At 44.4% G+C, this 27,577-nt stretch overlaps 2 protein-coding genes across 7 annotated transcripts in view; both read right to left on the bottom strand.

Annotated features, from left to right (window-relative positions):
* LOC143738192 (uncharacterized) overlaps window positions 1-5,229 on the bottom strand; it is a 40,553-nt gene extending 35,324 nt beyond the window's left edge. For 2 of the 6 annotated variants that reach the window (XM_077230212.1, XM_077230215.1), the window contains exon 1: window positions 5,096-5,185. In XM_077230212.1, the coding sequence (XP_077086327.1) occupies window positions 5,096-5,159 (64 nt within the window). In that variant the 5' untranslated portion in view covers window positions 5,160-5,185. Of the gene's footprint in view, window positions 1-2,188; window positions 2,667-2,768; window positions 2,814-4,642; window positions 4,985-5,095 lie in introns of those variants that run through there. The other 4 variants (XM_077230214.1, XM_077230211.1, XM_077230213.1 and 1 more) reach the window with 4 other exon arrangements.
* Window positions 5,230-19,427: 14,198 nt separating this feature from the next.
* LOC143738158 (uncharacterized) overlaps window positions 19,428-27,577 on the bottom strand; it is a 13,796-nt gene continuing 5,646 nt past the window's right edge. The window contains exons 2-4 of the mRNA XM_077230138.1: window positions 19,830-20,075; window positions 19,666-19,737; window positions 19,428-19,591 (exon numbers count right to left, since the gene is read on the bottom strand). Of these exons, the coding sequence (XP_077086253.1) occupies window positions 19,506-19,591; window positions 19,666-19,737; window positions 19,830-20,075 (404 nt within the window). The 3' untranslated portion in view covers window positions 19,428-19,505. The remainder of the gene's footprint in view (window positions 19,592-19,665; window positions 19,738-19,829; window positions 20,076-27,577) is intronic.

Here is a 27,577-nt window from a genome sequence, read left to right as displayed (position 1 = left end):
GTATTACCTGTGCGGGCTACCTTTCACTGTACGCACTGATCATTCAGCTCTCCAATGGCTAATGTCATTTAAAGAGCCAGAGGGCCAGCTGGCACGCTGGATTGAGGAACTTCAGGCATACAATTTGAGAGTAGTACACCGTCCAGGGTCAGGTCATTCAAATGCAGACGCTCTTTCTTGTCGGCCATGCTTTGCCGACGGTTGTCGGTACTGTGATAAAAGAGAAGCCAGGGAAAGAGAGCTGGGGGACCCGGATGCCAGCGGGGCTTCTGTGGTTTGCAAGCATGGCAATACGCCGGCGTGTTTGATGGTGGGGACAGTGGGAGTAGAGGACTGGAGGCGTCTGCAAGAGGAAGATGCAGACCTGCAGCCAGTAATCCAGTGGGTCCAAACACAGCAGCGACCCCTGTGGGAGGAAGTGGCCATTCTCTCTTTGCCCACGAAGAACTGGTGGGCAAAATTCAAAGAGCTGCGTCTACAAGATGGGGTGTTAGAGAGGGAGTGGAAAGACCCTGCCACTGGGGAGGGGAGGTGGCAGATGGTGGTGCCCAGGTCGCTGCGGGAGGGGGTTATCAGGGCTGCCCACGGGACGGTGGGGTCTGGACACTTAGGGTTTTTTTAAAAAAAAGTCAAACGTGTCAGAAAGAGTTTTTACTGGGGGCTTGCGAGGAGAGATGTGGAGGATTTTTGTCAGCGATGTGATGGTTGCACTGCCCGCAAGGGCCCGCCTGGCCAGTCCCTCACTCCCCTGCAACAGTTCCCCGTAGGAGGCCCTATGGATAGAGTGGGGGTAGATGTAATGGGTCCTTTTCCATGTTCCGAGAGGGGTAACAGGTTTGTGCTGACGGCTATGGATTATTTCACTAAATGGCCAGAAGCTTACGCACTGCCTGACCAAGAAGACGAGACAGTGGTGAACGCGTTGGTGGATGGCATGTTCAGTCGGTTTGGGGTGGCTGAATCCATACACAGCGATCAAGGCGGGAATTTTGAGTCGTGTGTCTTCTCGCTGATGTGTGAAAAATTAGGGATTCACAAAACAAGGACCATCCCTTTGCATCCCCAAAGTGATGGCCTCGTTGAGAGGTTTAACAGGACACTGGTGGAACAGCTGGCCATTGTGTCTGCCAAGCATCAGCGAGATTGGGATATGCACTTGCCCTTTATCTTAATGGCGCCCCGATCTGCTGTGCAAGACTCAACCTCTTGCACACCCGCCCTTTTGATGTTGGGGCGGGAGATCAGAACACCTGGGGAAATGGCTTTTGGGAGGCCACCTGATGCGCCTGCTGTGCCCCCGGGCCCTGAGTATGCTAGGAAGCTTCAAGACTCATTGGAAGCCGCTCATAATTTCGCAAGGGAGCAGTTGTTAAAAGCGTGGACCCGGCAGAAGCGAAATTATGATCTGAAGGCAAAAGGGCGGCATTTTACAGCGGGAGAGCTGGTGTGAGTGTACAGCCCGCAGAGAAAGAAGGGCAGGTGCCCTAAACTGGACTCCAAGTGGGTTGGGCCGTGCAGTGTTCTGGAGAGAATTGAAGAAGTGGTTTACCGAGTGCAGTTGACTCCGAGGGGGAAGGAAGGTGGCCATTCACCGAGACAGATTGGCACCTTATAGAGGAAGTACCCCTGTAGCCCAAACACCGGCTTCCTCTACAGTTGTGCCTACCCCGGAGGGGGGGCCCGGTCCCCAGTCAAGCACTTCCAGTCCTCTGGCAGACCCACATGCAGCCACACCAGTTCTTGAGCTGCGAACCTCACATTCAGGTAGCCCGGTTTCAGTTACACAGGAAGGGCTACTGCGGCTTCAGCGTGTCAGAAGGCCACCGAGACGGTTCAGGGACTTTGTTTGTTCCCTCGAGGTCGAGGAACTTTGTGAAGGGGGAGCAGTGTAGCAAGTCTAAAGACAGTTTAAGTTCAATATGTAGATGCATGTATTTTCTTTTATGTGTTATGTGTTCTGGGTGTTTGGGGCTTTAAGGCATCTACTGTTCTTCTGGAGAACAAGCTTGCGCAGTTATGTGGGGGCGGGGTTAAAAGAGAAGGGGGTTTTTCTTTTGGATTTTGTGAGGCAAGAGCATCGGCCACACGGGTGCTCACGAATAAAAGAGAGCATTGAAACTGCTAAGTGCGTCTATCATTTTCTCCGATCGTTACACTTTATGTGCCACGGAAGAGATTTACATTTGTTTAATTTCCAAAACAGCTAATGTTCATATTATATATTTTTCAAGAGGAACATTAATATGTCTAAAGATATAGCCAGACACAAGTTTCATTTTTATCACGAGTCCTGCTGGTCTGATGATATTAAAGCTTTTATTTGCATTAAGAAGCTGTTTGCTGTTCTTTTTTGAATAAAGACATTGGCTCATTCTCTGTATACATGTAAAAACTACAGTTGTGCTAACACTAACATGCATATTGTTCATTGATATTGAAATATCATTGACATTGAAGCTCAAAGCTCAAATTGTCAAATAAAGCACATAAATGTGTCATTTAGCTGATTTGTGGCTCATCAGATGCACGTTTTGCCGCTTTCCATCCTTTCTGCTGTCCACGATTGTAAATGATTTCTCCTGCGACGACTGTAGTCAGAAAAAACACAAACACAGCCAGTCCAACACCACCGAACATCAACACACGCTCCGTCACTGTCACCTCGTCTACAGAGACAGAAGAGTTACTCACACTCATACAACATTTAGTTCCAGATCTCCACAGAAGAGCAGTTACAACAAATAAAAATTAAACAAGCAAAACATTACCTGTGATTTCAACTTCTGCTTTCGTCTCTTCTTTTATAAAAAGACCTGTGAATATATGATCTGTTTATCTATAAATACATATAAACAGTTACAATTGGTTGCAGCAATGGAGGAGGCAGGATAATTGCAGCAATCTTTTATTAAACAAAATCAAAATCTTACAAAGAACTCTGGATTCTTAAGAGCAGGAACAGGGACAGAACAACCAACTTATGCCGAGTTCAGACTGCACGATTTTCAAAATAATCGTGTCACTGTTGTTTTCACACTGCGTGACTATCTGGTGTAACATTAAGTTGCTGGTGTGTTCACACTGCACGATGGATCGACGACAGGAGGGTTCACACTGCATGACATTACAAAAGAAAGAATCGCCGACAACTTCCCCCTGGTTCGCAAACTGTGTTTCACAACCAAACAAACGCGAGAAGTGATAAGGAAATAACGGAAGATCACGCGTGCGTGAGACCGGAGTTCTCGCGCGACACTGAATTTGTTATAAAAAATGATAGCCTACAAGAAGATTGCGATCCAAATTGTCTATTTAGCATGCCAAATATCTCACGGGCGTCGGCGACTCATCTGCGATTCTCTCATATCGCGTCTTTACTCATTCACACTGCGTGATTGTCACTCGCGTGAACGAGCACCTATTTGCCTGTGATTTCTCAAAACCTGTCGGCGAGCTAAAATCGGGGCTATAATCGTGCAGTCTGAACTCGGCATTAATGCAACAATAATAACTGATGGAGAACAAGACAGAACACAGGGTTTAAATAGACAGAACTGAAGAGCAAATCAACAGAACACATCTGAGCTAACTAACAATCAATCAAAAACTATAGAAACTAAGGGGGCTTTTACACTGGGCTCGTTTGCTGCGGTCCGAGCCCGGGCGCGATTGTTCCCGGCGCCCCCCGCAGCGTTGGTCTGGTTTCACACTCAACTTGATTCTATCGAACTCTGGTGCATCTTACGTCATTGCAAACGTGCACGGCGCATGATAGAAACCACGACGTGGGTCAATATATTGTGTTTTTTTATTAATTTGGTGCTATTATTTATAGCTGAGTAAACAACGCAGGTTAACTGTGTGTGTGTTTCACATAATCTGTCTTTCCACTGCTTGCAAATGGACTCTTTTGAGGAGACAGTGGATTTCCATTAATTTGTTGCCCTGATTGCACGCACTATGCGTGAATACACTGCAGACTCACTCTTGCTCGTATCCAGGGTAAATCTTCATCCCTTACGTGTGTTTTATTTAACTAAATACATGATAATCAGCTAAAACGCATGCGCAGGATACTTTACTTCCTGAACAAGTGCGCATCCGAGTCCGTGTTGTTTTCACATACACGCGAATCGCAGCACGGTTCGGGAGCAACCGAACTCAGACCACCTCCTCCAGGCAGTCTCGAGTTCGATACCCCAGTGCGCACCTGGGTCCCATGACAGCGTTCACATTAGCGATTTTTCATGCGAACCGTGCCCCGTTCCGAACTAAACTGCCAGTGTGAAAGTCCCCTAACAGGCAGGAAGACTAATTAACAGACAAACCAACACAGACAAGAACAGAAATAAAAACAAACTGACATTCTGACAAACACACACACAAAAACCTGCTTCTGTAATTTTTAAGTAAATTGTATGACCATTTTTTAAGACCACTCCTTAAATTACCTCAACTGTAAAATGTGGGTTAGTTAAGCAATGTCTAGTGCTAAGTTTATATACTCATGTGCTGCTCTCAATCACAAACCCCTAAAACAAAAATCATGTTCAGATCTCAGCTTGAGTGTCTCATCTTACCCACTCCCTCTTACATTGACTAGTTTGTGAAGATATGATGAGGAAAAACTGAAATCTGGTACCTTCAATCTCCAGTCTGATGGGTTTGTCGAAGTGCATCTCTGGAGCGTCAGACTTTATTCCACAGAAATAAAGTCCTGAATCTGATTCTGTTACTCCAGAAATAGTTAAAGAGACTCTGGTGACCCAACTGTCTGCACTCATTTTCATACGATTGCTGTTTGGATTGTAGTTGTTCAGGAGTTTTCTCCCGGTTTTGTCCTTCTCTGCAGAAATCAGCAGAACGAGCTCTTCAGATCTGAGAAGATACCAGGAGACTTCATCTCTGTTTCTCATGCTGCAGTTCAGAGTGATGTTTTCTCCAATCTTAACTCTCACATCAGAAGATCCTCCAACTGACAAATCTGGAGAGACATTGATAAACACATATAGACTTATGTGTTAATGTGTTAATGGCTATTGTATTTGAGATTAATAAGTTAATTTATGGAATGCTTGAAATAGAATATATTTACCACTGGATGTGATTTGCATAATCCAACAAGAAAATACACAGAAGAAGAAAATGACTTTCTCCATTGTGTCTGTCGTTCGTAAAGGTGTTGAACAAACAAGGTTTCAGCTCAATGCAGAGACACTTAAACCACAGTGTTTCCACTTACGTCACAGAAATATAAAGCATTGAATAATAGTTTCTTAGATCAAGGCGTTGAATCCTCACATTAAGCAGCCAATCGCAACTCCGAATAAACACACTCTTTCAACTTTGCGATACTGAGCCAGACTGGAAAACAACCGAGTGAAAACAAATGGACCATAAACCTAAAACTATCCCAACAATACTCAAGCACGATGGATTGCTTCTTATAGATACTGTAGACATCAGCATACTGAAATGAGGAAGACATGTTTAATTCACAAATACCTTTAAAGGGATTGCCGTAGTACTGGAGAGATGTATCACTCACATTTGGACATTCATTTATTTATTTATTTAGTGTTATATAAGGCATGGAAACAGAAAAGTGCTGCTGGGAAATCTAAAAGTGAAGCTTTTGCTCAATCTGTCGCAATCCCTAAAAATTGTTTGATGCCGGTCCATGGTACTGGGTATGAACCCTTTCTCTTTAGTGGTTCCATTTCTCTTTGTACTGACACTCTGGGAAAGTCTATCTCAATTCTGAGAGATACGGGTGCAACACAGTCATTTATTTTGGCAGATGTTTTGCCTTTTTCTGCCGAAACGTACTCTAGTACTGATGTGTTAGTACGCTGAATTGAGTTAGGATGTGTGAGAGTGCCAGTGCATATGGTTTATCTTAAGCCTGATCTAGTTACAGGTATGGTTCCTCTGGGTGTGCGAACTGAGCTGCCTGAGGAAGGTGTAAGCTTTATATTGACTTGGCAGGTGGTAAGGTTTTCCCCTCTCCAGTGTCGTTGATATGCCAGAGATATTGGGCCCTATCTTGCACCCGGCGCAAATGACTTTGTACAATGACGCATGTATCATTCCTATTTTGCATCCACGCAAATCGGACTTTTCCCTCCACAGACACACGTCGGTTAACTAAGAAATACACTTGCGCTCCCGGGGCGGTTCAGCGCAAAGAGGAGGCGTGTTCCGGCGCAAACTTTCCCTCATGCTATTTTGCTGTTCTATAAAACAATTGCGCCACTGACCAGAAAAAACCTAGTCTAAAGTCAGTGGCGCGTTGCGCGTACATTCAGATGCTATTTTAAGCGCGCATGCTTGGCCATAATACAGAGTGTGAACAACGCGCATACACTGTAGATGATTCTCTCATCTACACAGATGCATTTAACTTTTTGCAAATGATACATTATTATAAGGAAAAATATTAAAACACGAGGGAAATCATTGTTGTGTCCATGACGATGGGGAAAATAGGCATAAAGCTTACACATTTACCCAAATTATTATATGCATGTTTAACCGAAGCTAATTTGGGTGGGTTTGTCCCATCCCCAATGTCACTTCTCTTTCTTTTACGGCCCTGACGAGAACATTGATCTCCTCGGCTGTGAACCGATTCTGAAGCACGCCTGGTAAATGCGCCGTTATAATAGTATTGCGCCATGGAACAAGCGCACCTCGTTCATCATGCTCTTAAAGGGAATGTGATATAAAGCTCTTATTGGTTTGTTTCCCGTTACGCCCAAACCACACCTATGAATAATGAAGCTACTTCAGACCAACCCCTTTTAGATTTGCGCCAGGCGCAAGAGACATTTATCCCGCCGGGAAAATAGCAACAGCGCCGGGATCCGCCCACAAAGTTACTTGCGCTTTATGCTTTGACACTTGCGTTTCAGATCGTTAAAATAGGGCCCTTTGTCTGACTCTGATATTCCTGTTTGTTTCCCTTCTGTATTTCCTGCTTGTGCAGTAACTCGTGCTCAGGCACGGAAGTGGGAAGGGACAGTGAATCTTGCTGACTTATTTCTGAATCCAGCAAATGGGTGTACTCTGGAGTGTGCACCTCTGGAGTGTACTCTATATGTTAAGGCACAATTAGTTCCTAATGATTCTATGAACTCAGACTTAGAAGCACCTCTGAAGGTTAGAAGGTCTTGCTTAGAAGCAAGTCTGAAATTCGAAAGAGAACACTTAATTGCTGCTCAAAAGTCTGACCAATCTCTAACTGTAGCTGCTTATTTATTTGGGAAGATGACGTCCTAATGCGTCGCTGGAAGCCACAGAAGGTTGGGGATGCTTTAAACGTCTATCTAATTGTCTTGCTTTCTGCTTATCTTTCTCAGGTATTGCAGCTTGCTCATGAGCATCCGCTCTCTGCCCATCTTGGCTTTAATAAAACCTACAAGCGTATTTCTTTTGGCCTGGATTGAAGTCTAGTGTTTCCAAATTTTGCAAGAGTTGCCATGTCTGCCAACTTGCGGGTAAGCCGAACCAGACTTTACCTTCTGCTCCCCTCCATCCGATTCCAGTAGTGGGTGAGCCGTTTGAACGGTTGATTTTGGATTGTGTTGGGCCGTTACCAAAATCAAAATCAGGGCATCAATATATTTTGACTTTGATGTGTGCTGCAACTCAGTTCCCAGAAGCTGTTCCACTCCGTACTCTTAAAGCTAAGGCGGTGGTGAAGGAGATAGTTAAGTTCTGCTCAACGTTTGGATTGCCTAAAATTATCCAGACCGATCAAGGTACTAACTTCAATTCCAAAGTGTTCGCTCAAGTATTAAAGGAGTTAGGAGTTGATCATAAACTCTCCAGTGCATACCATCCTGAATCCCAGGGTGCGCTGGAATACTTTCACCAAACCCTAAAATCAATGCTACGTGCATATTGTCTCAGTACTTGCAAAGACTGGGTTTGGCGTTATTAATGTTCGCAGCTAGAGAAGCTGTGCAGGAGTCGTTAGGTTTCACCCCTGCAGAACTTGTTTTTGGACACACTGTTCGTGGGCCCTTGAAACTGCTAAGTGAGCAGTTATCAAAGATGAAATTGCGTTATGACAAGAGATGTGTAAAGCGAAATTTTCAACCCAACGATTTAGTTTTGGTTTTGCTTCCGGTCCCAGGGACAGCATTACAGGCTAAATTCACTGGTCCTTATGCTGTTGAGAAAAGGCTTACTGACACTGATGATGTAATCTCAACGCCAGATCGTAGAAGAAAAAGTCGAATGTGTCTTGTGAATATGTTGAAGGCTTATGTCACAAGCGAAGCCTCAAATGAAACCCCTGTCTCCGATGTGGTGGAATCTGCAGCTATTTCTACGGTGCTATCTACTGCATATTGTCCATCAGAGGATAATCTGATTGAAAATGAAGACCGGATGTCTTGTACGCGTCTAAACAATTCTGCAGTACTGGGTAATTTAGACTCGTCTCTTGCTTACTTGCCTCAGAACCAACGCACAGATATAGTGGAGTTAATAAATGGGCATCCCATCTTGTTTTCTGATGTTCCCAGTCAAACTACTGTTCTCTCACACGACATCGACATAGGTGACTCTGTGCCCATTAAATAACATCCTTACCGTGTTAATCCACATAAACAGGAAGTAATGAAATCAGAGGTTGAATATTTGTTGCAACATGGTTTTGCTACCCCCAGCCAAAGCCCCTGGAGTTCACCATGTTTTCTGGTTCCTAAATCTGACTCGTCCTTTCGCTTTTGCACTGACTACTGCAAAGTTAATAACATCACCAAGCCAGACTCTTTTCCTCTACCTAAAATAGAAGACTGTGTTGACAGAGTTGGTTCTGCACGTTATGTCACCAAGTTGGATCTTTTAAACGGATACTGGCAAGTGCCACTCAAGCCACGAGCCTCAGAAATCTCTGCTTTTGTTACCCCTGACAACTTCCTACAATATTCCGTTATGGCATTCGGGATGGGAAATCTTCATCCTTTCTGCTCCCAGTTTTACTTTGCCCTTAAAGTTGCAGGTGGATGCGAGTTTTGCAGGGACAGGTGCTGTGTTGCTACAAGAAGACTCAGCCGGTGTAGAGCATCCTGTGAGTTACTTCTCCAAGAAGTTTGCCAAGTGTCAACAGAAGTACAGTACTATTGAGAAAGAGGCTTTAGCCTTACTCTTAGCATTACAACACTTCGAAGTTTACTTTGGTGGTAATTGTAATCCGGTGGTGGTTTACTCTGATCACAACCCCTTAGTATTCCTTGGGAGAATGTGTAACTCAAACCAACGTCTAATGCGCTGGTCTTTAATCATTCAAGAATACAACCTTGACATCCAACATCTAAAAGGTTCAGAAAATATTGTAGCCGATGCACTTTCCAGAGTATATAGTGTGGATAACTAGGATGATGTGAATAACCGAATTAGGATGAGGGTTATGTGAATATTTTTTTTTTGTAGTCTTGTAGAGTGGTGTGGGGAATGCCGTATTTTTTTGCTGTGGCCATTTTTAAGCGCAGTGGGCGCACCTTGCAAACTTACTGAAATATCACTGGAACAAACGGCTGGGGTGTCTATCTTGATGGGAGATGAAAGAGGGATAAATGAAGATGACACAGATATACAGGTCCTTCTCCAAAAATGAGCATATTGTGATAAAGTTCATTATTTTCCATAATGTAATGATAAAAATTAAACTTTCATATATTTTAAATTCATTGCTCACCAACTGAAATATTTCAGGTCTTTTATTGTTTTAATACTGATGATTTTGGCATACAGCTCATGAAAACCCAAAATTCCTATCTCAAAAAATTAGCATATCATGAAAAGGTTCTCTAAATGAGCTATTAACCTAATCATCTGAATCAACTAATTAACTCTAAACACCTGCAAAAGATTCCTGAGGCTTTTAAAAACTCCTAGCCTGTTTCATTACTCAAAACCGCAATCATAGGTAAGACTGCCGACCTGACTGCTGTCCAGAAGGCCATCATTGACACCCTCAAGCAAGAGGGTAAGAGACACAAAGAAATTTCTGAACAAATAGGCTGTTCCCAGAGTGCTGTCTCAAGGCACCTCAGTGGGAAGTCTGTGGGAAGGAAAAAGTGTGGCAAAAAACGCTGCACAACGAGAAGAGGTGACCGGACCCTGAGGAAGATTGTGGAGAAGGACCGATTCCAGACCTTGGGGGACCTGCGGAAGCAGTGGACTGAGTCTGGAGTAGAAACATCCAGAGCCACAGTGCACAGGCGTGTGCAGGAAATGGGCTACAGGTGCCGCATTCCCCAGGTCAAGCCACTTTTGAACCAGAAACAGCGGCAGAAGTGCCTGACCTGGGCTACAGAGAAGCAGCACTGGACTGTTGCTCAGTGGTCCAAAGTACTTTTTTCAGATGAAAGCAAATTTTGCATGTCATTCGGAAATCAAGGTGCCAGAGTCTGGAGGAAGACTGGGGAGAAGGAAATGCCAAAATGCCTGAAGTCCAGTGTCAAGTACCCACAGTCAGTGATGGTCTGGGGTGCCATGTCAGCTGCTGGTGTTGGTCCACTGTGTTTTATCAAGGGCAGGGTCAATGCAGCTAGCTATCAGGAGATTTTGGAGCACTTCATGCTTCCATCTGATTTCATTTTTCAGCACGACCTGGTCTGTCTTAGTTTCAGACTAAGCTCTGAAACTAAGAGCTTAGTTCCCTTTCGAGGGAACTCGCGATGCGTCAACGACGCTTTGGGAACGCTCCCAGCGTGAATGCGTCTGAAGCATCTATGTCAACTAGTCCAATGGAAGGAATGAACGTCACGGGCGGGTGACGTCATGACCAGGAAGTGATAAAAGAGCATCCGGTGCAAACCGGCATTAGCTTCTGTTGCCTCAGCAAGCGATCTGTGTCAAACTGTCTGTTATATTTACTGTTGTCTGTCTGATATATATATTTATGGAAACTAAACAATTGCACAAACTCTGTGTTCTCCCTGCTCGCGCTATTTAACGAGTAGGGACACACACGAGCTTTGTGTGATGTGTTTGGGAGTAGAGCATGCGGTATCAGCCTCCGAGGGGGCTGATTGCCAACATTGTGAGAAGCTTTCGCTTCGCATGCTCCGCTCCCGCCTGTCACTTTTCGAGGAAAGTGGCCGGGCTCGCAATTCTCAGGGTGACAGGTCCCGCGTCTGCCGAGGCAGCGCGGAGAATGCATTCCTGTGGATCGCGAATAGGATCTCTTTACGGGGTTGGAGACGGGTCCGCGGATCTTATCTCCTCCCTTTCCACGAGGGATCCAGTGCTCTCTCGCCGGTCTCGGAAGCCCGCGCTGCGGTCTCTTCCGCCCGGGGAGAGAGAGAAATCAATGCTTCAGTGCTCTACCTCCGAGGAGGTAGATGTGCTGGGCATTGAAAGTGACACAATCATGGGGGAAGTGAATTTGCCATCTCTTTCCCCAGCGTATGAGAGATATATATAGCCTATATATATATATATATATATATATGATAGTTTATATATTATATATAAGATAAAGTGAATATATATAAAAAATATATATAAAAAATAATAAGCTGGTGGAAGTGTTTACTAAGGCTGTAGATAAATTAAATATTTATGGCCAGCAGAAATAAGGGGGCACTCGTCCTAAAAATAAAATAAATTAAACGAGTTTCCTTCCCTCTATTTTTCCACCTCCATCACGGGGCCTTCCATTTTTCCCGATCTGCACAGCGAGCTGTCTAGATCACGGAAAAAGCCTTACTCCTCTTGTCTTTTAGCCCCCACATTCATGTATATTCAGATATTTGGGGGTTAAGAGGGTATGGCTATGGGGCAATACCCCAGGTAGAACAGACGCTTGCGAGCTATCTGTCTCCCGGTTCAGTATCGTACCTGAAGGCGTCGGCTTCTCTCACTAAACCATTAAAGAAAACTATTTTTTTAATCTAGTGGGAAAAGCATATATGGCAGTGGGTCTAGCATATCAGGCTGACCTGCTGCGGTATTTGGACAGAAGTGAGGGAGTTTGGCCCGATGGGGTTTGAGAACTCCGTCGGGCCACAGATTTATCTCTCAGGGATGGCAGCCCTTGTGGTCACTGAGAGACACCTCTGGCTCAATTTGATGGGAATCATAGAGAAAGATACAAGATAATCTCTCCCTCGCTATGTCCAACCCCCTGGGGCTGCTGGGCGTGAGCAGCTCCAGCCGTCTAGTTTCTCATACACAACACAGCAGCCAAAGCCTTCAAAGCAGAAGCCGGATCCGAGGACCGTTCTTCACGCTGAGAAGGCTGCGGCTCAAAAGAAAAGGTCTGGCGCCACCGGCGTCAGACCGGTGAGGGCAGCCCCAACCGGGGTGGAATGGTGTACACCTCATTATACGGTGCCCTTTCCATCTCGGTGCCCTCAGGGGACCGTTCTGCCAACCCCGCCACCCTTGGTGCTTCGGGGCGCAGCGGTCTCCAGCGAGCTTCTGGCGCAGCGTCAACTCGACATTGCGTCGGAATGCGCCCTCTGAGGGGGGTTCGAAAACAGTCAGTTCGGGTGGTTCCTGCCAGTATGCTTCAGGTCCCCGAACTGGCTGTCTTTATTACACCAGAGGCCAGCCTCGAGGGGCTGGTTCCCTTGGTAGATTTTCTGGCAGCGCGGAAGCTACTGCCAAATATATCTCTATGGGTCCTGCAGTTAGTAGTAAGAGGCAGATTTGGTTCTCGTCCTCCAGGCTACAACGGGGTGTTGCTCACGTTAGTGCATTCCGAGCAGGCTCTGGTAATGGAGCAAGAGGTAAAGGCCCTGTTAGCAAAGAAAGCTATAGAGCAGGTGTACTCACCCGACATTGCGTCGGGTCTTTACAGTCGTTATCTCATTGTTCCAAAAAAGGATGGAGAGCTGCGTCACATACTAGATCTTCGTCTGTTGGAGTGTTTGGTGCCGGAACTCAAGTCCAAAATGCTGACACTCAAACAGATCGTGACTCAAATCAGATCCGAGGACTGGTTTGTCACGATAGATCTAAAAGACGCATACTTCCATATCTCCATCCTCCCTCAGCACAGGAGGTTCCTGAGGGTTTCTTTGGGGCAAAGAACACCAGTATCAGGCACTTCCTTTCGGTCTAGCTCTATCACCCCGCACATTCACGAAGCGTGTAGACGCAGCTCTGGCCCCCCCAGGCTGCAGTGCATATGCATTCTGAATTGCATAGATGACTGGCTGATTCTAGCGGAATCAGAACAGTTAGCGGTTCGGCACCGAGGTGTCGTTCTCGCTCCTATGCAGATGTTGGGGTTGAGGCTCAATGCCAAGAAGAGTGTGCTTTCTCCAGTACAGAGAACCACTTTCCTTGGTGTGGTATGGGATTCAGTGACGATGCGGGCCACTCTGTCGCCCGTTCGTGTAGCTGCTATCCTAACAGCCACAAAAGAGCTGAGGCTAGGCCAGTCACGCACTGTAAAACAGTTAGAGAGACTGTTGGGTCTTGTGACAGCAGCGTCCAACGGGATAACTTTTGGCCTGCTGTACATGAGACCTTTACAGTGGTGGCTCAGGACCAGAGGGTTCTCCCCGAGGGGAAACCCACTTCGTATGATCAAGATCACGCGGCGGTGTCTCCGCACCTTGGTTATATGGAGGAAACACTGGTTCTTAACCCAGGGTCCGGTGTTGGGAGCTCTTTGCCATCGAGTTGTGATCTCGACAGATGCTTCCCTCACCGGCTGGGGAGCGGTATTGGAAGGCCGCTCAGCTCAGGGCTTGTGGAGGAGTCATCATCTCTCTTGGCACATGAATTGCCTAGAGATGATGGTCGTCTTCAATGCGTTGAGACATCTCCTCCCAGAGCTGAGGGGCCATCATGTGTTGTTCTGGAACAGTGACTGTTAGGCCTCAGGGCAGCAGCGTCCAATGTGATACCCTTTGACCTGCTGTACGTGAGACCTTTACAGAGGTGGCTCAGGACCAGAGGGTTCTCCCTGAGGGGAAACCCACTCCTTACGATCAAGATCACGCGGCAGTATCCCCGCGCCTTGGTTATATGGAGGAAACTCTGGTTCTTGACCCACAGACAACACGTTGGTGGCCTCTTATTTTGGTCCCTCAAGAAATTACGCTGTCTGAGGGCAGTGTATATTCCAGGGGGGGCCAGAATATTGGAGCAGACACCCTGTCGAGGCAGGGGCTGAGGCCAGGGGACTCCACCCCAAGGCGGTGGAGCAAATATGGGAGTTTTACGGCCAGGCAGAAGTGGATTTGTTCTCGTCTCAGCATACGACGCACTGTCCACTCTGGTTATCCCTCACTCAACCAGTCCCCTCGGGGCTGGATGCTATGGTGCAGACGTGGCCGAGGCTACGTCTGTACGCATTTCCCTCCGTTGCTCTGCTCCCAGGAGTTCTGGAGTGAATCCGCCAGGATGGAATAAGCCTATTTAGTAGCACCACCCTGGCCGAGCTGAATTTGGTTTGCGGACCTAATTTTTCTCCTCGACGGACCTCCCTTGGAGGTCCCGATCAGGAGAGACCTTCTGTCTCAGGCAGGGGATGCAATATTGCACCCCCGGCAGGGGATTTGGGAACTGTGGGTTTGGCCTCTGAGGGGGCCCAACTCATAGAGAGTGGTCTCTCAACCGAGGTTGTTTAGACCATTCTAAGCTCCAGAGCTCCCGCTACGAGGAAACTATATTCACTATTTCGAGAGTTTTTCATTTCTTGGTGTTACCAGCGTCAGTGGGATCCGGTTAACTGTTCAGTAAACACAGTATTCGAGTTTCTGCAAGAACGCTTTGTATCAGGTCTATGTCCTTCCACGCTTAAGGTATAATATGTGTGGCGGCCATTGCGGCTTTCCACGCCCTGGTGGGTAGTACATTTTTGGGTCGAGACCCCCTGATCACTCGTTTCCTTCGTGGCACTTTGAGGCTGAGGCATGCAACTTGCACTAAGGTGCTGGCTTGGGACCTTGCAATAGTTCTAGAAGGCCTATCTGGGGCTCCCTTCGAGCCCTTAGATTTGGTCTCAGAGAAGTTCCTTTCTTTTAAGACTATTTTCTGCTAGCTATTTCGTCCCTATAAGAGTCAGACCTTCAGGCCCTTTCGGTCCCCACCTGCCTTGAGTGCACCGGGATGGCCAAGGCAATCTTACCCGAAACATGGATATGTTCCAAAGGCGCCTACCATTATTCCGAGGCCTATTGTGCTGCAGGTTTCTGTCCTCCCCCATTTTTCGGACCAGGAAAAGCTGAACCTCTTGTGCCAGTGCGAGCACTGGACACTTATGTTCGTCGGACTTCTCTGTCGAGAAAATCCAACCTATTGAGCATATAGATAGTCGAGACTATTCTTCTTGCTTGTGAGTCTTCTGGCCAACCATTTGGTGGTCAGGGCTCATTCCACTAGGAGTATGGCTTCTAAGCGTATTATCTGGAGTTCTCTCCAAGACGTTTGTGATGCGGCGGGCTGGTCCTCACCGCTCACATTCATGAGGTTTTACAGCTTGGACCTGGATGCTGCCCCAGGATCCCAGGTGCTTGGTGCAGTGTGACAACAGGCTGACACTCAGGCATTTGAAAGTCTGGCGTTTTGGGTATTCTCGTTCCCAAAGCGTCGTTGACGCATCGCGAGTTCCCTCGAAAGGGAACGTCTCAGGTTACGACTGTAACCATAGTTCCCTGAGAAAGGGAACGAGACGATGCGTCACCCTGCCATACTTCCTGCATCCCTGTGATCGGCTTGCTTCGGCAATTTTTGAAGCTAATGCCGGTTTGCACCGGATGCTCTTTTATCACTTCCTGGTCATGACGTCACCCGCCCGTGACGTTCATTCCTTCCATTGGACTAGTTGACATAGATGCTTCAGACGCATTCACGCTGGGAGCGTTCCCAAAGCGTCGTTGACGCATCGTCTCGTTCCCTTTCTCAGGGAACTATGGTTACAGTCGTAACCTGAGACGTTTCAGAGCTGCTCACAATGCCAAAACCACTAGTAAGTGGTTTACTGACCATGGTATTACTGTGCTCAATTGGCCTGCCAACTCTCCTGACCTAAAGCCCATAGAGAATCTGTGGGATATTGTGAAGAGAAAGTTGAGAGACGCAAGACCCAACATTCTGGATGAGCTTAAGGCCGCTATCGAAGCATCCTGGGCCTCCATAACACCTCAGCAGTGCCACAGGCTGATTGCCTCCATGCCACACCGCATTGAAGCAGTCATTTCTGCAAAAGGATTCCCGACCAAGTATTGAGTGCATAACTGAACATAATTATTTGAAGGTTGACTTTTTTGTATTAAAAACACTTATTTTATTGGTCGGATGAAATATGCTAATTTTTTGAGATAGGAATTTTGGGTTTTCATGAGCTGTATGCCAAAATCATCAGTATTAAAACAATAAAAGACCTGAAATATTTCAGTTGGTGTGCAATGAATCTAAAATATATGAAAGTTTAATTTTTATCATTACATTATGGAAAATAATTAACTTTATCACAATATGCTAATTTTTTGAGAAGGACCTGTATATAATGTGTGACCTGGAAGTATTTATTCAGCGATTGGCGGTAAAAGTTCATCTGTAGAGAACATGGTTAGTCTACGTCACACACCTTTTCAGGGGGTGCTTAATAAACTGGTAAACTGTAACGTTATATCCGTAAAACAACTCCTATGATCTGTAACGTTAATAAAGTGCGGGCTCTCACTTTCATTACTGTCATGATCAATAACGTTAGGCCTATCGCTCCAGTAAATAAATAGAGCTATGTGGATTAATACATCCAGCTACAGAACACCAACAACGCTTGGGAGACATTCTCGTCAGTGCAGCAATGGCGGATGTGTACAACTCTCAACTCGCTGTGAACTCGATCAGGGCCGTTCTATGTTAGAACGGCAGTGTCTGTCAACACTCGTGGGCGGGGCCTGTGGGTTTAGTGACGTCACTAAAGCTGCATTCTGAAAACAGGTCGTTGGGAGACACTGCTTATGACTTATGGGGATTTAAATGAAAGGAGTGGGTGGATTTTTATCACTGCAGGGTGGTTGTGTACACACACTGCCATCACACATTTATGTGTGACCACACCATGCAAAAGTGAATTTTGCATAATAGGTCCCATTTAAAAGTGGACATTTCAAGCTTTATATAGATATATTTCTCATGTATGTGAGGCTAGTATACGCTGTGTTTCTGTTTATTTTTGAGACACGCTCCAGTTCACAGAAACCATGAAAGAGCGCCCTGATTGTTTTATTATATTTTACAAAAACACTTTTTCTTGTTATTGTTAGTTTACACAAATGAAAGTAAAATTGCGACTGATGCATTATTCTTTTCCTTATGGCCAGAAATTATAGAGTATTTTAGGTTCTTTCCACTGTTTATAAGAAAATGCAAGAAGCCTAATCGCACCGGCGCCTCCATGTCATACAGTGCTTTGCTCCACACTCAACACAAACACTTGGATATGCGCCTAATAATAGCGAACATTTATCAATGCAAATCATGCATTTTCTATGTACCGCGAGTAAGTTTGAAAAAGGCTGCTGAAGCAAGACGGTAAAAGCATAACCAGCTTAACGAGAAAGGGGCCCCACTAAGGGGAATGCTGAGATGTTGCTGAGTCTTTATATTAACATTCCTGATTGTTTGAATGATCAGCCCTCGGGGGGCCCCTTAAAATGCGGGGGCCCAGGCAATTGCCTGGCTTGCCTGCCCTATTGCAACGTCTCTGGGTGTGGTGAGTTGAGAGATCTGCCACTTAGCCACAGAGGAGGTGATTGAGGTGATTGAGGATGTGAAACACTGCGCTGATTGTTGTTTTCCATTGGAACTATTGTGAAATATAACTAAAACTGTCAATAATGTATCTAAAATGTAAGTTACTTAATATTAAATAGACTACTTGTTTATTACATTCATGATAATTAAATTGGCTACTTGTTCGTGATAATATTCAGCAAAACGTTGTGTTATGTTAAATAACTAAATCATATGTTCTGTGATCTTCTATCAGAGTCTTGTGTGCTGCTGTTCCACTCATTCGTTTTGATTTCTCCATGAAAGAAAGTCTCTCTCACAAAGAGAAATGCAAAGTTGAACCAAAATGAACCGTTGTTAAATGTTGATAAAATTAGAGGCAAAATAAATAAATAATAGTTAAGCTTATCATTTTACCTTTTCTGCTCTGCACCCCAGAACACTTACCACATCTATTTATTTTTGGTCATGGGACAGACTTAAAGTAATAAAATAATTAATAATCATTTAAAATGCTACACAAAAGGTAAATAAAAACATCTCCTTTCATAATTTTTAACAAATAATTTTTGATTATTTATAAAGTTTTATAAAAGGAGATTTTCAATTAATTATTTTCCCACAATGGTGCCCTTCTCCCATCCGGCGCTCCTATGCTTGCATACCCAACTTTTGCTTCACTGTGTCATTGGCCTATTTTAACAATCTACACTCATGGTCTAAAGCGCATGTGGAGTTAATGTGTGCCCTTTCGAATACACTTTCGCTAGTTTAATGATGGTACAAATGGTCGGCGCTTCCGGTGCATGGTCTAAAAGGGTCGGCCCTTTTCTCTTAATTATTAATGGGTGTGTTTTAGGGCAAAACATAAAAAAACCAATCAGTGTCTCATCTCCCATTCCCTTTAAAAGCCAGTTCCGCTCGCTTGTGCCATGGCGGATTCGCTATTGACACGAAAACCTGAAAGGAACTTGAAGCGAGACCATCTACGAGACAAGCCGGATTCCACCATATCTTCATGTACACAATATTAATCTTTTACATTGTAATTGTTTTATTTTTATTTGTCATGTTTGTGTGCAGCTGCGCGTCCCTGTGTGTGTAATAAGCAGAGTGTGTAATAATCTGTGTGTGTAATAAGCAGAGTGTGTGTGCGTTAGGTCATCCCAAAAAAATCTTTTGTTAAACTGTAAGGGTGTATTTCCTGCAGGGGTTCAGGCTGCAAGACTGCCGAATGACTAAAGAAACGTTATTAGCATGATGTCAGAAAACTGTACATTTCTTGTCTATTACCACCCACTGCTACTGCTACTACCAATGACGGAAATAAGCACCGTTACAATAGCTTAATATGTGGGAGAGCGTTGCTATATAGAGTGTCAATATTGTACTGCAATAGGTAGCACTTCAAAGTCAACAGCAAATCAAAACTAGTTAGCACATTATTTGTAATTGAAAAGGTTTAATGACAAAATATGGTTATGGTTACACTTAAAATAGTTGTATGAGATGATAATAACTTATATCATTAATTGTAAAATGGCAGCATATATGTAAAATGTTACGAGAGAGAGAGAGAGAGAGAGAGAGAGAGAGAGAGAGAGGAGGTAGAGAGAGAGAGAGAGAGAGAGAGAGAGAGAGAGAGAGAGAGAGAGAGAGAGAGAATCTGTGAATCTTATCATCCCTACTAGAGACTGAACTGGAGAACTACAGCACTAGTTTGATCATGATCCACAGGACAATCCTCAATACTTCTGATCCCAGAACTCAGTCCCTTTCCCCCATCAAGTAATCTCTGTGCCGACAGCCAGAACCACCAGAACCATCAGAATCACAGTCAGTCCAACCAGCAAAATCCAATGATCTACAGCTGAAGGGAAAAGTGGGAAGAAAGTTTAAATTCACTGTTTAAGATCTTCTGTAATTCTCTCATGTTTTACTCACTTCGATGTTCAGTGTCGTCAGTTTTGTCTTTATCTGTGTCGTTCAGATTTCCCTTCGAGTCTAGAACAGATTCTGTACAGAATATTGAAAGGTTAGTCATGCAGTTTAGTATTAATTTACTGATTAAACATAATATTTCTGCTCATCCAGTGATCTTCTCTCACCTGTGACTGTGACTGTGATCAAGGCTTCATTATTAGAGTCCAGAACTCTGTATGTTCCAGTGTCATTGGCTGTAAACTCATTAATAGTCAGATTTCCATCATGATCAGTCAGTCGATCACTGCTGACCCCGTGACCTCTCCTCCACACCTCTGTCCAGCCGGAGCGAGAGTTTCTCTCCACTTTATCAGCTTTGGAAAACAGAACATCCAACTTCAGATCCTCTCCTTTCTTCACAGAGATCTCATCTGAGGACAAACAGAGACATTCATCCTCAATCACAACTATAATAGTATAATTTAATCAAGGCCATAATCACGTATAGGATTGGGGGACCAGATGTAAATATTTATTATTTAGATAAAATCAGCCACTGGAAAAACCCAATCCACTCTGAATATTAAGTTTGTCCCATTCAGTGTTTATGCTGTTTCTCGTCCTGGATGCAATTCCTGTCGTGTCTATTCTTCTCAGCAAGCAGTAATGACCACTGTGGCGAACAGAACGAGGCCGAGAGACGTGAGAGAACGGCGCGAGGCCGGTGGTGCGAGTGTTAACGAGCAACATTTTACATTTACATTACATTTATTCATTTAGCTGACGCTTTTATTCAAAGCGACTTACAATTGCTATATATGTCAGAGGTCGCACGCCTCTGGAGCAACTAGGGGTTAAGTGTCTTGCTCAGGGACACATTGGTGTCTCACAGTGGATTCGAACCCGGGTCTCTCACACCAAAGGCATGTGTCTTATCCACTGCACCATCACCATCCCCCTGTGAAGCACACCGGTCTCGCATCTCTCACGGAGGAGCGGAAGCATAAAGGAGGAGCGACGACGTTGATGATCGAGAGAGGAACATGCCTGACTTTAAGTTGTGTTATGTTTTATAAGTCTTTTTGTTTAATATTCGCCGGTTCCTGCCTCTTTTCTTCCCTGAACTTTGTTACACTGGGGCCGAAACCCGGGAAGAGGAAGGAACGCGCTGTCAGAGAGTCCTCGCCGCTGTGGGTAATCCGCGGTGCCATCGAGCATGGTGTGCGAGTCGCCGCCACTCGCCGTGGGCCGGAGCCTGCTGCCATCCGCCAGTGAAGGGGAGGAGCAGGGAGCGGGGGAGGAGCGGCCATGGACGCTCGAGGTGGTGCGCTGGAGTGAGTTGCCGGTGGGACGGTCGAGCTCGCTGCTGGCCACCTGGGTAACGGAGGGGCGGAGCAGGGAGCAGGGGACTCCTGCCGGCTGCCCGAAGAGCCCAAGGAGCCGTCCCCGTCCACCGGGTGGCGGAGGAGTGTCGAGCCGTCCACCGAGGGCTACCAAGCGTCACCGCCAGGCACCGCGGAGGAGATCGCCCAGCTGGTGGAAGACCAGATGGCAGCGCGTTGTAAGAAACGGACCAAGTTTTTTTTTTTTTTTTCTCTCTCCCCTCTCTCGATCTGTCGCTCCTCATGCTTCCGTCTCTGTTTCCCCCGGCTCGTCGGTCCATACCCACCAGGGATCGGGGGGGATGGGGGGTCGGGGGGTTGGGGAGTCTCGTGGGTACCCCCGGCCTGTGACGGGCGATGGGGGTATATGGCGAACAGAACAAGGCCGAGGGTCTTGAGAGAACGGCGTGAGGCCGGTGGTGCGAGTGTTAACGAGCGACACCTGTGAAGAACACCGGTCTCGCATCTCTCACAGAGGAGCGGAAGCATAAAGGAGGAGCAACGACGTTGATGATCGAGAGAGGAACAGGCCTCTCTCTTTTATTTTAAATAAAGTCTTTTTGTTTAATGTTCGCCGGTTCCCGCCTCCTTTTCCCTGAACTTTGTGACAACCACTGACGACATGAATTCAAATAAAACAAACTGTTTACTGAAGTTTATGAACAGGATTAAACATGGAATCAGACTTTTCTTAAAACTGAACAACCTTATCAATGACAATATAAACTGTTTCTGTTATTATTAAAGATAATGAATTAAACAGTTATAATCTAATAAATTCACACCTATACCAACACAATTTAAGAAAATAATGAAAGCACAAGCTGATGGTTTGATCAGTTTTGACTTTACCATGAATATGAAGATGATACTCAATGATTAGTTGCTCCACCCTCTGTCTGATCATTATTGTAATAGACTCTCAGAATGTATTTCCCAGCGTCACTGTAGATCAGATCCTTGATGATGACGTCACATGATCCTTCTTTAAACACTCGACCGCTACAGTTTTTCTTCTCACACACAGGGATCTTTTTTGCCCGGCTGATTAAACTAAAATCCACAATCTCTCTGTCCTCAGATTCACATGATAGAGTGACGATTCCTCCCTTTATTCCTGACACAAGAATAGTGGAGGATCCTGCAAATACACAGTAATATTCACTCAATACAAAGTACTGAAAAATAAATGTGGTGTTTCTCTCTATTTTCTTGAATCAATATGATCTTAAATATTCTAGTAGTTATTTTAGTGAACTGAATTAAAAAATAAAATAAATGAAGGCAACAAGTAGCCAAAAATATCAGAAGTGGCACATTACAAATGTTTCCAATGCTGATGACAGTATAAACCTATAGATGTGTCAGTGCAGTTTTAGTGAATTCCTGAACAATGTTTATTAATCAATGAACTGCATAAATAAACCATTGATACAGTGTGTGTTATTTATGATCGGAAATTCATCATTCCACAAATAGCCATCAAATCACTCAGCTGAGTGGTATAGCAGGAAAAAACAAGTTATATATAAAAAAATAATAATAATAATAATAATTTAAAAAAAATACACTTAATAACAAACTTAAATGATACTGACCGCTATGACTGATAAAGCACAGCAACAGCAGCAGAAGAAGATTCATTCTGATAAAAAGAAGGTTTGTTATGTGACATATACAGACAACATTATACACTCACTTTCATTCCATTTAAAAAAAAATTATCCATGTTTAAAAAGAATACAATCTTTTTTTATCTTCATTTCTCCCCTCATAGAAAGCACAATGGATGTGTGTGTGTTTGTGTGTGTCAGAAAAAAAAAAAAGAGAGAGAGAGAGAGAGAGAGAGAGAGAGAGAGAGAGAGTTTGTTTGTGTGTGTGTAGTAGTTAGTAATTCCTGCTGTAAGGAAATAGTCATGGGTTAGTCACGTAACATCACCTTCACAAAATGATTCCTTTAAAATATACGAGAGTCACATGACGTCCAGCTCCACCTCTGTGGGCCTCATGGGTGGAACCTGGGACTCATCGTCACTTCAGCACACCAAGGTTATTTTCGTAAACGAAAACTGAAACTAAGACTAATACTATTGGTCAAAAAACTTTAAACTAAAAAATGAAACTAAAAGTTTCAGTTACTGAAAAACTAATTGAAATAAAATAATAATTAGCAAAAGTAAATAATCATTTTCGTAATTAATAAGCTCTTTGGCCTCGCATTTCAAGTTCGCACAGGGCATTGCACCCCACCTGCGCCGGCACTGGTTTGAGATGTCATGTTTTCATGAATGTTGACAGGATGAAAGGTGCATTTAATATTATTATCCACATGGAGACATTTCCCCGCAATGTATGGATTACCAGGACACGACACACACGGACACACACACAAGCGTGCGCATACAAAAACAGACAGACACACACGCACTCTTATCCACTATCTTCGTGGGGACTCTCCATAGACGTAATGGTTTTAGAGAGTCAAGGAGCAGTTCCCCACACTATTCAAAGGGCTAGGTAAAATGGAGGGTGAATACAAAATAGAGCTTAAAGCAGACGCCAAACCATTCTCCATATCGACCCCAAGACGAATCCCGCTGCCTCTCATGTCTAAAGTAAAAAAAGAACTCACGTGTATGGAAGGGATGTGGGATCATCTCAAGGGTTGAACAACCCACAGACTGGTGCGCCGGAATGGTCATGGTACCAAAGACAGGCAAAGATGAGGTGCGCATTTGCATAGATCTGACCAAATTGATCGAGTCAGTCAAGAGAGAGAGACACATACTCCCGTCAGTCGAACACACTCTCGGACAGCTAGAAGGCTCTGAAGTATTCTCAAAAATTGATGCAAACTCAGGGTTTTGGCAAATTTCCCTTGCCAAGGAGTCCGCCCTCCTCACAACATTCCTCACTCCCTTCAGGAGGTTTTGCTTTAACCGCCTCTGCTTCGGTATATCCTTGGCACCTGAACACTACCAGAAGAGGTGAGACTTAGCGTCACGCTAAGAGGTGAGAAATGTGAATTCTCAAAAAGCCATGTCAAATTTCTCGGACAGATCATAGATGCAGCCGGCGTGAGAGCAGATCCAAACAAAGTGAGGGCAGTGACAGATATGGAGGAGCCTGAGGACGCGAGCGGAGTGAGACGATAGCCTCGGAATGGTGAATCACCTGGGAAAGTACTTGACTCATCTGGCAGAAAAGACACAGCCACTCCGGGACTTTTTAAAAAAAGCAAAACGTGTTTCAGTGGGGGCATGATTAACAAAGAGCATTCAACAGCATTAAAGAGGAGCTGAGCACGCCACCAGGGCTGGCACTCTACAACGCAAAAACGGAAACGGTTGTCTCAGCTGACGCGTCATCATTTGGACTGGGAGCTGTGCTACTCCAGAGACAGGAGGATGGCCACCTCAAGCCAGTCGCATATAGCTCTCAAGCACTCACAGACACTGAGAAAAGGTACACTCAGATTGAGAAAGAGGCTTTGGCAATCACATGGGCGTGCGAGCGCTTCTCAGACTTTCTGGTGGGCATCACGTTCCACGTCGAAATGGACACAAGCTCTGGTTCCGTTACTAGGCTCCAAGAGCCTGGATGAGCTCCCGCCACGCATTTAGAGACTCAGAATGAGACTGATGACTTTCAGCTTCTCCATCTTCCATGTGGCTGGCAGGAAGTTGACCACGGCAGACGTGCTGTCAAGGGCGCCATTGAGAGACAGAGGGCAGCCGGAGCAGGAAGAGGAAGTCAACCTGTACGTAAACATGATCATGTCAACCCTCCCAGGTACAGAAAAGAGGCTACAAGAAATAAGGGAACACCAAGAATGGGACGAAATACTGAGCCAAGTGAAAAAGTACTGTACTGAGGGCTGGCCAGACAGATCCACAATAGACAGAGCTTACCTACCGTACGTACATGTCGAGGAAGAGCTATCAGTGGAGAATGGCTTACTATTGAAAGGATGTAGGCTAGTTATTCCCAAGCTGCTACAGACAGACATCCTTCAGAAACTGCACACAGGACACCAAGGTATAGCAAAGTGTAGTGAAAGAGCCAAACAATCTGTCTAGTGGCCGGGACTGTTTACACAGCTTCAGGAAGTGGTCGAGGGCTGTGACACATGTGCAAAGGAAAGAATCAACCCCAAAGGGGTTCATTAGGATCACATCAGCTAGAAATACCAAGGGTTCACTCTAAGCATGGCGAATCTGCTTTTAGCTACTATGCCAGCCGCAGCTGGAACCAGCTTCCAGAAGAGATCAGATGTGCTTCTACAGTAGTAACATTCAAATCCAGACTCAAAACACATCTGTTTAACTGTGCATTTACTGAATGAGCAATGTACCACTGTTCCTCCGATTGTCTGTAATGTATTTTATTTTATGTTTTTAATTATTCTGATTTCTTTTGATTATTTCTGTATTTTATCTTTTATTCCAAACTGTTTTAATTATTCTGATTTCTTTTGATTATTTTAATTTCTTCTATGTAAAGCACTTTGAATTAACATTGTGTATGAAATGTGCTATATAAATAAACTTGCCTTGCCTTGCCTTGCCAAAGAGCCACTGATGCCTACAGAATTCCCTGATAGACCATGGGCAAAGGTGGGTGCTTACTTGTTTCAGTGGAACGATAACCAGTATCTATTGGTGGTAGACTACTTTTCCCGTTACAATGAGGTAGCTAAATTCACATCAACAACCTCATTAGCAGTAGTGGAACATTGCAAGTCTATCTTCGCCAGGCATGGCATACAGTCCGAGGTCATGACAGATAATGGACCCCCAGTTCTTGTCTGAGTGATTCACTCAGTTCGCAACACAGTGGGGTTCACACACACAACGTCCAGCCCCAGATATTCTCAGAGCAATGGAGAGGCAGAGCGCGCCGTGCGGACAGTTAAAGGCCTCCTCCAGAAAGAAAAAGACCCGTATCTGGCACTCATGGCTTACAGAGCCACACCACTCAGTGTTTAGTCATTAGTTAAGTTAGAACCACCTAACTCTACCGTGTTGGCTGTAGTCAGATGAATTGAGCTGTTTGTTTTGTTTTTTATGTACAAGTGGTCATTCTGCTACATTTACAGCTGAAAAAAAGTAAACTAGGCATGTTTAACAAGATTTAATCTTGAATTAGTTTGTCTGAAATTTTCATAGTTTTTTCTTGATACTTATAAGTTCCATATATTTGGTGCTTTGTTCAATCTCAAACCATTATTTTATTTGTATTATTAAGATGTCTGCAGAAGAGTTAACTAATCTGGGCAAACATTAAACTTTGCTGAAATTAAGCGACTCGCTTTGGTCTGGAAGTGTTCTGTTTGCTCTGCTAAACTATATTTACTAAAACTAAAACTGAAACTAAATAAAATAAAATAAAAACTAAATAGAAATGTTTTTGCAAAATAAAAACTAAACTAAAACTAACAAACAATTAATGAAACTAACTAAAACTAAACTAAAATTTAAAGTAACATTGAAAACGATTCAAAAAGCAAAACTATAATAACCTTGCACCACACCGGAATGGACAAACGAAGCGAACGCCGCGAGCGACAGTAGGCCTACCCGAGAGAGACTAGCCCTGCGTCTCAATGTCCATACTATTCATCCTAAACAGTGTGAGATTAAAATAAGTGTTTCATTAAAATAAGTTTTTCCCAAAGCATAGTATGTTGAAAAGAGTGTACCAGAAGTCCCCGGATGATCTACTATTTCTGGTGGATTTTCTGGGCGCAGTAGACTATAAGTAGACGAATTGAGCAGCAGCACGAGTGTGTCCGAGAGCACCGTACTGCAGTAGGCTAAGTCTAGTGTGTGTCTGAGGAGAGAGGGAGAGAGAGTGTAGGTCGGAGAGCATAGAAGAAGATTCGGGGGAAAAGCGATGTCGAGGTTCGCGAAACACCCTTGTGATCCAATCGGTCAAACGGGTTTGCAAAAGGTCTGAAATTGATCGCGATTCAGTTTGATTCATTCGGACAGTTCACGCACTGGAGTTGTTTTAAATGGTTTCTCAGACCGACATAGTAACGGGATGTTTTATAAGAAAGAAAACAAAAAGAGCGATGGATGAGGTTAATAATTACAATCCATTGTAGGAAACAAAACTTTGGTTTTATAAATTTATATTTTATAAATAGCCTACACAAGCGTCAAATTTTAGAAGTTATTTTTCCTACTACCAACCAATCGGAGTAGCCTAATCATGCTAAAACATTTTAACAATTATATTAATAACCCCACTCTAAAAAACAACCACAATAATCATTGTCAAAGTATCCACTGAAAAAATCAGCATAGACTTGGACATTGGCATCACTAACAGGTTTAGTTTCCCAAAAAAAGACAAAACTATTGGGTTAAGAACACAAAAACTCACAAGTTGGCGTTAGGCTATATTTAAAAATATGAAAACTTACGTGGTAAAAGTTCTGCATGCGTCTTATGTTCAGGCTTCAAAATCACACAGCTCACATGGCAACTATTCGCTATTTAAGCAAACTACCACACTCACTATGATCTGCATGTCTATGATCTGAG

The sequence above is a fragment of the Siphateles boraxobius genome, unplaced genomic scaffold (assembly GCF_051911475.1).
Source record: "Siphateles boraxobius isolate OS27281-9 unplaced genomic scaffold, OSU_SipBor_1 14, whole genome shotgun sequence".
NCBI lineage: Eukaryota > Metazoa > Chordata > Actinopteri > Cypriniformes > Leuciscidae > Siphateles > Siphateles boraxobius.
The sequence above is the reverse complement of the archived record's forward strand: the minus strand, read 5'-3'. Positions and strand labels throughout refer to the sequence as shown.